At 41.5% G+C, this 16,249-nt stretch overlaps 1 protein-coding gene across 2 annotated transcripts in view; it reads right to left on the bottom strand.

Moving 5' to 3' along the window:
- Positions 1 to 496: 496 nt before the first annotated feature.
- cacul1 (CDK2 associated cullin domain 1) overlaps positions 497 to 16,249 on the bottom strand; it is a 94,668-nt gene continuing 78,915 nt past the window's right edge. For both annotated transcript variants that reach the window (XM_078223240.1, XM_078223241.1), the window contains 2 exons: positions 9,173 to 9,216; positions 497 to 7,715 (listed from right to left, as the gene is read on the bottom strand). In XM_078223240.1, the coding sequence (XP_078079366.1) occupies positions 7,666 to 7,715; positions 9,173 to 9,216 (94 nt within the window). In that variant the 3' untranslated portion in view covers positions 497 to 7,665. The remainder of the gene's footprint in view (positions 7,716 to 9,172; positions 9,217 to 16,249) is intronic.

The raw sequence follows: 16,249 nt of genomic DNA, 5'->3' as shown, positions 1-16,249 counted from the left end.
AGGGTAAATGCAAAGGGTTATGGGGTTAGAGCCTGGGTGGGTTTGTGGTCAGTGCAGACTTGATGGGCTGAATGGCCTCCTTCTGCACTGTAGGATTCAATGAATTGAAATGTTTTTGTTTTAATTTAAATTTACAATACCCCATATCATAAGAATTCAGCCAGGCAAGTAAGGTTTAGCCAAATGCAATGACAAATAAGTCATCATCAAAGTTGAAGTGTGCATTTCTGAAGTTCAATAAACACGGAATAAAAGAAGAATCAATATGTTCCACACAAAACAATAGTCTTATAAAGGTTATAGCATATGACGGAATTTAAATTATAATACAAAAGTATGGAATCATCACAGAATTAGCAAACTGAGTCAGAAGAAGTTTGGTCCAAACCAGGGTCCAGCTTGGGTAGGAGGTTGAATGTCATAAAACCACTTAACGTGATGGAAGAAATAAAAACCACATCCAGACCATAAGCCACACTCTTAGACAAACAAAAACTAAAATAAAAACCTAAACTTTTATTGTCCCACAAAACAATTATCAGAGACATTCTGAACTAGAAATAAATGTCATTATTTATATACATCTTCATGGTTACAAAAACAAATCCTGGCAAAATTGCAGCAAACTGGATAATTTTATTGAAAGAGCGGTACACACCCAAGATACTGCAGATCACAATTCAGACATCCAATACCAAATTAACAATCACTTCTCCTTTAATAAAATACGCGACTTCATCATATAGTATGAGTTTGTTTTAGTGCAAACATGAATTTAATTACTCTATCTGATGTAACATATCACCTTGCTTTCATTTTTTTTGTATTTAAAAGTGTATCAGTTTCTATCGGCTGAATTTTAAACCCAGATATTCTTATTTCCTACACCTGTTTTATTTTTTTTCTCCAACCATATTTAAAAATACATTAAAAGGGATATATATTACCACAGCATTTGAAGACATACTAAGCAATCCTACTATGGAAATAGATTTTCGCAGAAATCATTTGGATGTTGTTGTGTAGGCTTGAGCATTTTGGGGGGGAAAATGCACTGCAGAGGGCTAATTAACTATTTGAATGGGAATGTAGTTACACCATGACAAATGAATATCACCTCATTGCAATTTGCAGCACAAGAGATAATGATACTCCCTTATTTCCTATGCTGTAACCTCCTAGGAGCTTTAATGATCTCTTATAGTCTCATAACCTTGGAAATCTGTGTGAGGTACGTGCTGGACTCTTTCAATCAAAACAGAAAGGTGGTACCAATTTATTTAAAGTGCCATATTAAAGAACATCTCGAGGTTAGAAACTATCATTTAATCGCTTCGGCTACACGACAGAATATATTTTTGAATGAACAAAGGGATTTCAGTGTTAAGTATTCTCTCCATAAAGATCCATTAGAAAAGGTGGGTGCATGTAACTTCTGCCTGTGAAGAAATTTCAATTAGCCTCATTATAGAATCGTAGAATCATAGAATAGAATCTCTACAGTGCACAGAGAGGCCATTCAGTCCATCGAGCCTGCACCGATCCAATCTCAACCTGGTTCTATCCTTGTAACCCCACGTATTTGCCTGCTAGTCCCTCTGACACGAAGAGGTAATTTATCATTGCCAATCAACCTAACACAGACAGCCATTGGAGAAGCCCCTTGAGGACAGCTGAGATTGATATCCTTGCATCAGTCGCATGTTCAGTGACAGTTGGGAACAGGAAGGATTTTAATGCTGGTTCTCTCCAGGATCACCTTGCTAGAGGACTTGCCGACCAAGTGGCTTTATTCCCATTCAGTAAACAGTCTAGAGACTTTCTGACCTATACTATTTACAATTCATAGAATCATAGAATCCCTGCAGTGCAGAAGGGGACCATTTGGTCCATTGCACAGACAACAATCCCACCCATGCCCTATCACTGTAACCCCACATGTTTACCCTGCAAATCCCCTAACACCAAGGGACAATTTAGCGTGGCCAATCATCCTAACCTAACTACAGGAGTTCAGCCTATTGCCCATGTGTAAAACTCCAGCATAAACAACGGATCAGATGTTCCAGGCACCAATGATATCATATATCAATCAAATACTATTGGGTTAAGGTTAGCAACTTAGATTAAGGTAAACATAGGGAAGCAGTCCCACAGGTCGGCACGGTATCACAGTGGTTAGCACTGCTGCTTCACAGGGACCTGGATTCGATTCCCGACTTGGGTCACTGTCTGTGTGGAGTTTGCACATTCTCCCCGTGTCTGCGTGGGTTTCCTCTGGGTGCTCTGGTTTCCTCCCACATTCTGAAAGACGTGCTGGTTAGGTGCATTGACCCGAACAGGCGCCAGAATGTGTCGACTAGGGGAATTTCACAGTAACTTCATTACAGTGTTAATGTAAGCCTTACTTGTGACTAATACATAAACTTTAGGTCGGCATTCTGGATCTCCCATCATATGTACTATAGCCTAGTGGTCTACAGAGACAAACCTCTGAAAGGGAGGGTAAAAACACAGATGTATCACATAGGAGTCTTTCCTCAGAAATTTGGACTAAGGTCCAATCGGTATAAAATCCAATACATAGAATCCCGAAAGTGCAGAAAGAGGCTATTCAGCCCATTGAGTCTGCACCGACTCTCTGAAAGAGCATCTTACCCAGGCCCTCCCACTCCCTGTCCCAGTACTCCACATATTTACCCCGCTAATCCACCTAATTTATACATCTTTGGACACTAAGGGGCAAATTAGCATGACCAATCCACCTAATCTACACATCTTTGTACAGCAGGAGGAAACCGGAGCACCCAGATGAAACCCACACAGCCACGGGGAGAGTTCTTGAGGTCAGAATTGAATCCAGGTGGTCCCTGGCACTGTAAAGCAGCAGTGCTAACCACTGCGCCGCCGTGCTGCATATAATTATCTTTAGGGAAGAGATATGATTAGTCATGTTTTCAACAAGGTTTATGAAAATCTTTATTACGCTGAAAATACTTCCTTCCCCAGAAGATTGAAGTTTCTCTCTTTTCAAAGTCCAGGAAAGATTTGTATTTAAAAGGAGCTACATGCCTGAAGTGTGACAAAGCCAAGACTAGAACAGATATTACGAGGTCTTTTTTTTGAACAGGACCACAGACATTTAGAATATATCGCTGGCTTGTGCAACAAGTGCTGAATCACTGCAAACGACTTGGCTGCTCATAGGTGTGGAGCATTGAGACGCATGTTGCTTAGTTGTAACAGAATTGATAGCACAAACACGATGCACCGGCTGTTTGTTCATTGCCTGCCTAGCCTGTCTTTATTCATATTTAAATTGTTTTACAGTTTTCATGTTGTGAATCTTAAAATTTTAAGTTGCTGAAAAGAGTGTGAATAGACAATTCCACTGATGCCATGGCTTAAATCCCTGCTGGCTCCTTGCACTAAATGCTATATCTGTAACAACCTTTGGCAGAACAACTCTCGACAAGGAGGGAACAACCCCACTTTTGACAAAAAAGTAAATCTTAGCATATAAATTTGGGACTTTAAATATTAATGTACAAGTGCACTGTTAATTCAAGTTTCAACTGATATATCGATTTAAGGGTATTTACCTTGCCCATACATCTCATTTTCTGTGCATTATCTCTGATTGTAACCCCCACCCCTCCCCTGCAACAACCACCCCCACCGATCTTATTTATCTTTAAGGCAAAGGATTTTGCAGCTGAGAGACTGGGGTAGATGACTTAGTTTTAAGCAGCAATTGATGGGAGACATACTTGGAAATCTATTAGCAATTCCCTCCCACCATCGCCCAACTTTTATTGTGTGCGGCTGGAAAAATTGAACCTGTGTTCTCCTTTCCAAATACTCGGTCACCAGTGCTCCAATAAGCAACAATACCAATCAAATGGGCTTCAAAAAATGAAATCTCATCATAAGCAGTGGTCTTCACATCTTGGCATCCTTAAGCTGAAACATTATTATAGTTTTAAGATATCAGCATTTAGTACTGCTATGGCGTTTTTTTTTTACATGTGACACCTTTTTGCAAACTTTGTTACTGTATCTTTATCGTAAGAAGTCTTACAACACCAGGTTAAAGTCCAGCACGTTTATTTGGCATCATGAGCTTTCAGAGCGCTGCTCCTTCATCAGGTGAGGAACTCAGGTGATGAAGGTGCAGAAAGCTCGTGTTACCAAATAAACCTGTTGGACTTTAACCTGGTGTTGTGAGACTTCTTACTGTGCTTACCCCAGTCCAACGCCGGCATCTCGACATCATATCTTTATTGTGTCAGATAACCTTTCCATGATAGTTACTGGCAGCTGTCAGATGAGTGAAAAACACCTGCAGACATGAAATGTTGTCAAAATTCTGCCAGGAATTAATTATAGCGAAGTCTTAGGCGTATTAAATACATTCTGTTTGCAGCCTGGAGTCTTCCCTGAGGGAGTGCTAAAGTGAACCGCAGGCTGAGGCTGCACAGATTATTAATAAAGAATCAAATACTTTTTATTTCAGACATAACTTTGAAGTATACGTAAGCAATCCAACCTGGAGGCTATGCTCAAAGCTGTGCAAATCACCTTGCCTGTTCGCTGCCCTTGTCATGTTTTAATGCATAGAAACTGTGTATTAAATAGTCAAATTCTCATCTCTTAATTTTATACATGCTTAAAAAATAACAAACTATGATTTTCAACAGCCTTTCGATCATTTCTGAAACTAGAATACTTCATAATTGTAATTAATTTCTAATTGATTTCTGATCAACTATAAATGCATTCTTAACTCACCAATTTATAATTTCAGTACAAATAATGTACAGTGGGAAACCTTTCCGCTACCCCACCCAAATTTCATAAATATTAGAAACCGGCACCAATGTTACAAAATCACGATTAATTATTGACAATTGAACACCACTCAGTCAGACAGAAAGCCACTTTGTGTTCTCATCACCTTCCATTTTTACATGAAGCACCACAAATCACATCTGGAATGTGTACTTGTACATCAAAATACTTCCCTTTAAAAATTTTACCCAAAATAACACAGTGAAAACATGTTAAGGAAAAACTTATTTTCACTTTACATGGCGGTATTAGCATTAATTGTTGTAACTACTGGGAGCAAATTCAGGTGAAGGCATGTAAAATCGCCGGCTCCAACGCACCCCTCCCGCACTCTCCATCTGTATGGTGGTTAGGATGAGCTTTGTCTGTATAGCGCGCAAGAAACAATACTTCTCACTGTCTCCTAATACATGTGACAATATCAAATCAAATTCAAAGGTAAATGGTTCAAAATTGGCGGAGCGCATGGTATGAAATTAGATGCTGCAAGATGAGTATTTAAGTCGTTGACACTGTTCACCACATTGCTGGGGGAAGAAACGTAAAACTATAAAGCAAAGTGCCATTAAAACCCCCGGTCTTTCGACCTGTTTTTTAACGTAGAGATTAATGACCAGTTCTGCCATAGGACTGAAAGCTCAAGACCCTCACTACATCAGCTAGGGGAGTCAAAAGCCTTTGGATATAAATAGAAGATAGTCACTAATAAATCCATTAAAGAATTCAGGGAAACCTCTTTATCCAAAGAGTGGTTAGGATGTGGAATGCGTTACCACATAGAGCAACTGGGGTGAATAGTATTGATGTATCTCAGGGCAAGCTGCTTAAGTACATGAGATAGAAAGGTTTAGAAGGTTATATTAGAAATAAGTAAAAACAGCAGTGAAAGCATGGTTAGCCACTTAAGGGGCATCTGGAACCAGAGTAATGTTCTATCCTTGATCTGTTGGAGCCACAAGAACGTTTCAACCAAACTCAAAGAGTTGTGTCTCCATTTTTGTCAATGAATCCCTAATTTTATTATGTTCAATACGAGGGTCAAGTGCTGGGAAACATATCATTATGTTTCAAATAAAAAGCTGATTCATCTATAATGTTAAACATGTCTTCTAGCTTGCAAAAATGAGCTTGCATAGAAGCCTCAAAGCACTGTTAGACTGGTTGCAGCATGTTTTAACATGAGAAATAATAGCCTATAGTACTTGCACGTTAAATTAATTTCAATAGGGTTCTACACTCTGCCAGTACCTCTGGTTAACACCAATTTTCATGGGTGCATAAGAAAACGCCTTATCATTAAAATTTCACTCATGGGTAACACTCTTACGCCTGATGATTCAGTAGCTGATAATATGCAAACAGATTGCAGTTAAGGACTGCAAAGGTAAGCAGTTACACAAGTGAGCAAAAGAGCGTTATAATATCCAAAATCCAATTTTGGGTTTTATTGCACATTTGAAATAACTGCTATAGCCAGATGGGCAAGAGTTGTTCAATTATAACCCAAAAATTACAATTATTTGTTCTCTCATACATTTTTACAGCCACACTGAACTAACTTAGAGAGTTACCCATGAAGCAAGAGTAAGACCACGCAAGTGTTGAATGTGAAATTATCAGGACAGCTTCCATCTTGTGCTTTTGTCCTCTGCTTCCGTATCCTGAAAATTACTGCCCTTCCTTCACAGTGAAGCAGCGGTGACACTGAAAACATTCGCAGCAAATGCAGCGATGCATTACCTGCACAGGTTTAATATAGCAGACCGACTGTATGAGGAAAAAATATTTTACATTCTGACTGCCGCTCAGTTAACCAGATTCAGGACGATAGGCAACGGGAATAATGTAATAAATGGCACAGTCTTCACGCAGTCAAAATACCTACAATAGCAAATTATATCACATTACTAAAACTGATAAAATGCTCCAGAATTGGTGTGGTGGAGGGTAATTATTTAGCACAGTGTTACATAAACATTGAATTATACTGTATTCAAAAGGAAATACATTCAATGAAAATATTGCAGTTGGGGTTTTATGTATATCAACTTGGTATTAAGTCTAATTATGATTACTTTTGTGCACACTGTTTGGTTAATCCTTTACTAATAGTGAATTTTCAATTCTTTTAAACAACTATCTCCAGGTCAACATACATCCACGTTTGGATATTCATGATTTCTCACTATTGCAAAATCAGTTAGTTAAATGAGTTGTAAAATGGACCAGATTTTAGTTCAGATTCTGACAGAAGAGTGGTCCGACAGTTTAAAAACATGCAAGGATGGGATCTAGTGTGGAAATTACAGCAAATACCGAAGAGTTATAATCCCTGTTTGTCCAAAGCAAATCCTTAGGAAGTAAACAGACAAAAAAAAGAAACGTACCCTGACCGACGTAGTAATAGGGAGCACCTTTATAGGGTGTTGAATGATTAAAAAGTCATGAAAATGGCAAGCATGCTAGAAGGTTGCTGGAAACTGTGCTTCTTGCAAAAAAAAAGTTAAATTCCATTCAGAAACCATCGCCAGGATGCTGAAGCTCTCTCAATATGAACCTTTACACTATACAACCGGTCCAGGCACGGTGCCATATTTTGAGCCACTGGAAAGAGTAATTCCAAGTCTATTAGCAGCATGATCATCGGAATCAAAACTTAAAAGATGACAAGTTCTTTTTAAGGGGGGAGGGCAAGAGTAAAACAGGCCTGAGCTTCAGCAGATGCCACTCCATTGCATAACTCCCTGTATGGTTTATGCCTTCAGTTCAGTCCTTTTCTTCCAAGGCAACAGAAAACAAGTTTTCACTTCTTCACTATCTGAATCCTCTTGTATTTGCACATGATGATGCTGATGCTGACCCATCTAAGACACAAAGGGGAGGGAAAACAAGAATAGTTGGATTAACACCAATATTTAAACAAACTACACATTTTTCTACAAGATATTTAAACAAACTACACATTTTTCTACAAGAAACTAAAATAAGCCACTAAGTTATAGCTAGGTGTATCTGCTTTGGGTGCAATTAGCGATCCAGGTACAAACTGCGCCCCAAATCATTCTGGCTTCCCGAAGGCTTTTAAAAAAAATATCGAACTGAAGTTTCCATCTATTTGCACATCATCAAATACAAAGGGCCAAATGTTTGGCTGTAAATGGCAGGTGGTCAATTAAAGGGCCTATTGAGGCCACTCCATGCACCGCAACTGGACAAAGGAAGAGTCTCAAGGGCAAGTTATGTTCAATGCAGCAGACTGGGATGAGAGCCATGCTCCATTCAGCTGGGGGACTCATCCTTACCACTCTCCCTGCAACTGCAATACTTCTGGCCCCTTCATGATGAGAGATTGGTAATTGAGGCCTCTTTATTTTTTTAAACTATAAAAGCTCCTTGCTGTACCTCCATCGTGAAGATCCCTCTTTTCTTCCAATCTACATCTGCAGCTCCAAGGTCTGAGGGCCGAGTCACCAGTCTCTCGGTCCTGGAAGGAATCTTACTGAACCTTAGCCTCGAGTCTGCCCATTGTCCTGAAATCCCAGAGGTGGCCTTTAATTGACCACCTATTTGAGAATCATCCTCTGGAGTCTGGCACAGTCATGTGGGGCTTTCCTGATCAACAATTCCACCTGACAACAGGATTGGGCCCACAAAATAAAATCCACCCCAAAATCATCCCTGAACCAGTGCAATCGGGCAACATTTTAGAAGGCATTTAAAAAAAAGGCTTTAGTAAGTATTATTTGATGTACTTACGAGTGTTAACCTGCTGCAGTTTTATTAATACAGTCGCTAAATATAAACATTCTCAATCACTATCGAGACCATCACTTGTGAATAACCCAATATAAAAAAAATGAAAATAACTCAAAAAAACTACATCAAACCATATACTAGATTCATTAATGTACAGTAGTCAGTTTCTTAACAAATTAACAAAATTTTTTTAAAGCTTTTAAAAACATCCCCATTAGAGATCTTGCACATAAGAGCGAGCTCAATAAGACTCACTCAAAGGTCAGCAACAGCACAATTAGTGGAAATTCCAGATGGCAATAGGTTTCTGGCCAGTTTTGAGTGGGGCTACCTTCTAGCATAATGCACATTTAAACTGGTACAACCCATTGTGGAAACATAATTTGCATTAAACATAACTTGCCCTCGAGACTCTTCCATCTTTGGCATTGGTTTGGCCAGATTGCCATAAACAAGCACAAGTTAGTGGAAACCCCAGGACACTAGATCTCACGTTCCATTCACATACTTTGCAATGTTACAAGATCAAACTTGAAAAAAAATATTTAAGATCAAGGTCACTTACTAAACATTAGCTCCTCTCCAGCTCTTTTCCGTGACTGATCCCCTCTAATCAAATGAGAAGGTGAAAAATAAGAGTCAAAATCTCTACACATTTGAGACCGGAACAGTAGTACAAGCTATACTGTCAGTAGAAATAAAAAACATATGAGTAGCAGCAAAGTAATTGCACCTCCATGTGCCACTACACTTACAACTAGGGGAAAAATAGCATTAACTTATATTTTGTGAAAAAATAACGATATTAGTTATCAACCAGATAATTTTCCAGAAATCAAGATGTCTGGCATGTGGAGCATGTTTATAGTATTTAATTATTAATTCTGCCTACCACTTTAGACACTGGTCAAGTCAGCAAGTGTGCCCCCCTTAATGTGTGTAGTAATTATGGAGATCAAGCTGTGCTTCTTCTCACAGTGCAAGTTCACCATTTCACAAGGCTGAGATAATTAACGAAGCAACCTTGACTTAATGTGTTTACAATGGCAGAGGCAGATCCCGATTCCTCTTCCTCGGAGTCTTGGAACAACAAATAGAGGCTGGTTTTAAAGAGCATCTTGAAGGAGGAAAGTGAGGTAGAGAGGGGTATGGAGGGAACTTAATTAAACATGTTGCTGAAGGCACAGACATCATTGATGGGACAATTAAAATCAGTGATGCTCAAGAGGTCAGAATTAGAGGAAGACAGATATCTTGGAGGGTTTCTGCAGCAGATGAGCCGAGATGAGAGATGTTACAGAGGTGGAAACAGGCAGTCTTAGTGATGGTCGAAATATGTGGTCTGAGGCTCATTTGGAAGTCAAATATAACACCTAAATTGGCTTAGCATCAGAACGTTGGCAGAAAGAGTGGTGAAGTTGGTAGCTAGGAATAGAAGATTTGAGCAAGGACTGAGAACCCTGACTTCAGACATCCCAATATTTAACTGGAGGAAATTTCTGCTCGTCCAGTACTGGATGTTGGGTAAACTTAGCAATAAAGTTTATTTATTAGTGTCACAAGTAGGCTTACATTAACACTGCAGTGAAGTTACTGTGAAAATTCCCTAGTTACCACACTCGCCTGTTCGGGTACACTGAGGGAGAATTTAGCATGGCCAATGCACCTAACCAGCACATCTTTTGGATTGTGGGAGGAAACCGGAGAACCCGGAGGAAGCCCAAGCAGACACAGGGAGAACGTGCAGACTCCACACTGACAGTGACCCAAACTGGGAATTGAACCCGGGTCCCTGGCGCTGTGAGGCAGCAGTGCTAACCACTGCACCACCGTGCCATCCATTGGAGAAAACAAGAGAGGTGGCGGTAAGGTAGGGCTGAATGTCTTCAGCATATTTGTGAAAATTAACTCTGTGCTTTCAGATGATGTCACCATCATTATGTCACCAGAAGTGGGGCAAGAATACTTTGCTGGGGGACACACAAGATAAAAGTGCAGGAGGACGAAACAGAAGCCAATGCAAGTGATAGCGTGGCTCTGATTCAACAAAATACTATGTCACAACGTGCCTCAGAGAAGGATGATTAAGCACAATTTGACACAGCATCACTACAGGAGATGATTGGGCAGATGACAACAAACTTGTCAAAGAGGTAGGTTTTAAAGAGTGTCCTAAAGGAGGAAGGAGAGGTAGGTTGAGAGGCAGAAAGGTTAAGGGAGGGTGTTCCAGTGCTTATGAGGGCTTGGCAGCTGAAGGTCTGGCCACCAACGGTGAAGAAATTAAACTCTGGAATGTTCTAAAGACCAGAATTAGAGGGGTGTGTGTGTGTGTATTAATGCATCATGTGATTCATGCCAGCCAGCCCCACAGTTCAGAGAACTTTTTAAAGGGAGCCCCAATCTCCGCCTTTGCGGATAGGTCTCCCACCCCACCGCCTGAACCGAAATGGTGACCCCTCCCCCACCACTGCCCGATCAGTGGAGTATCACCAACTCCTCAGCAAAGAAGGGCATACTTCCCCACAACTGTCAAATAACCGGTCACCCCCCTCCCCCCCCCACTCCTGCACCCCAAACTATTTATTTCTTTTGAAGATACCACAGCTGTCAATAAGGGTTGGAGTCTTTGTAAACATTGTGGTCAGGAACAATTGGGGTACTTGTGATGCATTCAAGCATGAAGGGGGAGGTAAAAAATAAGGACAGCTGACTGGAGGCGGAGTAGAAATCCATTGAGCTGTTATTTAAAACCTACTTTAAAGCACTGGACCAAAAAATTGAAAGAGATCAAAGATTTTCAATGGAATAGAGTGTTTCAGCTTTCTAGAAAGGCTCAGAGACTTCAAATAAAAGCTCGAATATATTAGGGCTGAGTGAACGGTTGTGGAGAAGGGAACCACCCCTCAGTGAAACTGACATTTCCTCTCTGTCAGAGGATGTCAGAGGACACTGCTGACACCTGAAGCTTCTGATACATAGTAAGGACAATCCCTGCTGCAGAATGGAGTGCTGCTGTGATTTACAAGCCTGCCAGCTGTCCAGCGGGCATGGAGATTAAAGTGACCTGGCCACTTCAGAATTTTCACAGCTGATAAACAGGAATGCAGATTTTGATCACAGACTGCCTGAAATCACCCTGAAATCAGCACGCCAGGGGTGATCTTCAGGTCTGACAGGGCTAAAAGGGGCAGTTCCACCATGAAATCCCCATCCTGCCACCCGTTGCCCCCAGTCTGAGCCATCCATCTTCACCGAAGAGAACGAGTGTCCAGTGGCATACCACAGGGATCTGTGTTGGGCCCCCTATTATTCATCATTTATATAAATGACATTGATGACTATGTGGGGGGTAGGATTAGTAAGTTTGTGGATGACACAAAGATTGGACGGTTGGTTAACAGTGAGGCGGAGACCTTGGGCTTCAAGAAGATATAGACAGAATGGTCAAATGGGCAGATAAGTGGCAGATGGAATTTAATCCTGAAAAGTGTGAGGTGATACACTTGAAAGGAGTAATTTGACAAGAAGGTATTCAACGAATGGTAGGACATTAGAAGTTCTGTGGAACAAAGGGATCTTGGCGTGTTTGTCCACAGATCTCTGAAGGTGGAAGGGCATGTTATTAGGGTGCTGAAAAAGGCATATGGGACATGTGCCTTTATCAATTGAGACATACATTACAAAAGCAGGGAAGTCATGTTGGAATTGTATAGAACTTTGATGAAGCCACAGCTAGAGTACTGGGTGCAGTTCTGGTCGCCACATTATCGGAAGGATGTGATTGCACTGGAGGGGGTGCAGAGGAGATTCACCAGGATGCTGCCTGGGGTGGAACATTTAAGTTATGAAGAGAGGTTGGATAGGCTTGGGTTGTTTTCATTGGAGCAGAGAGACTGAGTGGCAACCTGATCAAGGTGTACAAAACTATGAGAGGAATGGACAGAGTGGATAAGGAGCAGTTGTTCCCCTTAATTGATGGATTAGTCATGAGGGGACATAGGTTCAAGGTGAGGGGCGGGAGGTTTAGGGGGGATGTGAGGAAAACTTTAACTAGAGGATGGTGATGGTCTGGAATGTGCTGCCTTGGAGGGTGGTAGAGACGGGTTGCCTCACGTCCTTTAAAAAGTGTCCGGACGAGCACTTGGCACATTATAACGTTCAGGGCTATGGGCCTAGTGCTGGGATTAGATGGCAGTTCAGATGTTTCTATTGTGCTGGTGCAGACTTGATGGGCCCTTCCTCTGCATCCCCCACTCCCTCTCCTTCCCCCCCTCAGGCCAGGGTATCAGTGCCAGGGAGCAGTGCACTGCTGGCACTATCAAGGCATGTGGCCTGAAGGTGGATTTGAGTGGGAGCCTGAGGGCCGGGAACAGGAAGGGGGGGGACTGAGTGAGGGTTTGGATCAGGTCACCCTCATGCCTGCATGTGAGGGGTGGGTGCTGACACGTTACTTGAGTGCTGGTGTGGGGGTGTGGGAGTGAGAATGCCCGTCTTTGCTGAGGTATTAGTGGTGCTCCCCTGGATCCTTGGGGTCCAGTATGCCAGGTCCATGATGGTCATTATTAACACCGAAGCCAGTGCATTTTCTGCTGGAGAGGTAGGTGAATGGCAGGGGGTCGGTGAATGGGCCGTCAAGTTCACTGATTGTCTTGTTATTAGTGAGTTTGCATAATAATCGGGTGACTGCCTGTTCTGGGCAGGAACCGAATCAGGGCTGGTGGAACAGGTCAGGTGAATCCCGATTGCCTTGACGCCCATCGGAAATCCAATTTTTAGCCAAGACTCCATTCAGAGGGGCATTGGGACAAGGCTGGAGAATTCCCCATAACGAGTTATGAGTCCATTCTAGGCAACATTTGTGTCGACTTTTCAAGCAGATGCAAAGACAAAAAGAAAACTCCTTCCACTGCGGCTGCCATACTTGCATTTCAACCATCAGTAAATGTGTCCAGCAACAAACTTGGCGTGACTTGTTTAGAAATGTGCAGTGCTGAAAGTCCGGACTGGAGAAGATCATTGTTGGAACAGGAGGGTCACAACAGCCAGTAATGATGTCTGCCCGATTTGTTGTCACGAGTTGTTTATATTGGCAATTTTCTTCAAACCGAGAGATGGTCAGCAGGTCAATTGAAATGACCTGTGGGTAGGATAACCCCATTCTAAACAGGTTAATCCAAGTAATTGGAGCCACGTCCGAACATTCCAGTATCCTACCCTTCTTAAAAAAAAATTACTTTGTATCTGTAGCAAGGATAATACTCTGGAGCATTTCAATTGTATGCTGCACACAAGTAGATATTTGATCCCGAGAGTTTAATAAGCTAGGTGTGACACAACATTCTAATCTATTTATTATACCCTTTGTGATGTCAGTCTCAAGGGATGCAAGGCTACCTCCTCTCCAGCACTGCTTTCTGAGTTAGCGCTTTCAGGAGACAAGTGGAGAAAGTAAACAATTAGGAAAAAATTGCTACTTAAAATCTAATGGAGTTCATTCCAGAAAGTTTTTTTATTTGTCGGTGTCAAAAGTATGCTTACATTAACACTGCAATCAAGTTATTGTGAAATCCCCGAGTCGCCACACTCCAGTGCCAGTTCGGGTACACTGAGGGAGAATTTAGCATGGCCAATGCACCTAACCAGCATGTCTTTCGGACTGTGGGAAGAAACTGGAGCACCTGGAGGAAACCCACTCAGACATGGGGAGAACGTGCAGACTCCGCACAGATAGTGACCCAAGCCAGGAATCGAACCCGGGTTCCTGGCGCTGTGAGGCAGTAGTGCTAACCACTATGCCATCGTGCTGCCCCTATTAATTGGCATTTACCAAAGTAAACTTTATAACTTCAGCAGCGACTGAAAAATATTCTCATTAAGCAAATGAGTAACAAAGAAAAGTACAGCATAAAAACAGGCCCTTCAGCCTTGCCCATGCTGATCACGATGCCCTAACTAAACTAAAAAAAACCTTCTGCTCTTACTCAGACCGTATACTTGAATTATAATCATATACTTTGTTTTATCCGCGAACACATGGAGGTAATCTATTAGTAAGTATGGAATCAATAGGTGGGATTTTATGGCCTCGCTTGTCCCAAAACCATAAAATTCCGCCCCAGGTTAGTGGACCTTTCCATGGTCAGCCCCTCGCCTGCTCAGATTCCCGTGGTGGGCGGAACGGTAAAATTCCGGCCATAGAGTCTACATCTCCTTGAAATCAGCAATTTATAATTCAAGACGGTTCGACCGCATGTGTTATCAATTTTCCCGCAAATACAAAGAGCCCTGCATTTTAATCTATTAAATGCATAGTTTTGTGTTCTTTGAACAAAATGAGTTGGTGTGGTTCAAATTAAACCTGAAAATGAATGTGGAGACACATTAAGGAGCAATTGAAAAGGGAAAAGCAGGAAACATGCCCTTGCGACAGGTGTCTGAATAATAGATTCTGTGAATTTATCATAAAAAGAATGTTTATTTGTCCTAGTTACTGTTATCAACACTTCTTGGAAATGAGTCTTTCCCTGTAAATTTAGTTCCAAATAGGTCGGTCACTAATAGTCACATTTAAATACCTTAACTTTCCATTTCAAAATAAGTGCTATTGCATGTAGGTGGGCAGTGAAGCAAAAGCATGGCAATTATGTACAATTTATCCTGCAATTATACTGTTACATGGGAGTGGCAGTTGTCACTTCACAGGTTGTTGCAAATGTCAACTGAAATTATTCTATTATTATTTTGAAAAACAGTAACAGGGCAACAATGAGGCAAAAATTACTGCAATGGCAGTTTGGGCAGTGAATGACACTAATTAGGTTCTCATTGTCACCGGACTATATTTGTGCTGCAAACTGCTGGAATGTCACTTTGTTATTGACACGGTAATTTTACTGCTGCATCGATGACTTTATGAACTTTGTGCCCAGTGGCTTAGCCACGATCCTCACACTGTGAAAGCCTTAGCCCTGCCTTTGTGTGAAGAATGCTCCCCACTCCCCACATAAAATAACGAGAGGCACAGATCAGCGAGATAGTCAATATCTTTTCCCAAAGGTAGGGGAGTCTAAAACTAGAGGGCATAGGTTTAAGGTGAGAGGGGAGAGATACAAAAGTGTCCAGAGGGGCAATTTTTTCACACAGAGGGTGGTGAGTGTCTGGAACAAGCTGCCAGAGGTAGTAGTAGAGGCGGGTACAATTTTGTCTTTTAAAAAGCATTTAGACAGTTACATGGGTAAGATGGGTATAGAGGGATATGGGCCAAATGCGGGGAACTGGCATTAGCTGAGGGGTTAATAAAAAGGGAGGCATGGACAAGTTGGGCCGAAGGGCCTGTTTCCATGCTGCAAACCTCTATGACACTAATTACATGGCACTATAAAAATCTAAAATCAATTGCCATAACTCTGACTGAGGTATGGCACCGCTGAGGTAAGTGACGTGTGACGTCTGAAAAAGCTGCGAATCAAAAATTGAAAAATATAACATTTTAAATATTTAGGTGTTTTGCGCGTACACTTTTCCACAGAAAAAGCATCCAAGAATGGATTCCAAAGCTCAGGAGGGAAGGAGCTATGGGTCTCCCTGAATTAAATGGAGAGTTGCTAGCTGCTGAATTTTGAGGTTGAAGACTCCCCGCTGA

The sequence above is a fragment of the Mustelus asterias genome, chromosome 11 (assembly GCF_964213995.1).
Source record: "Mustelus asterias chromosome 11, sMusAst1.hap1.1, whole genome shotgun sequence".
Classification (NCBI taxonomy): Eukaryota; Metazoa; Chordata; class Chondrichthyes; order Carcharhiniformes; family Triakidae; genus Mustelus; species Mustelus asterias.
This window is presented reverse-complemented; position numbering and strand designations above follow the sequence as displayed.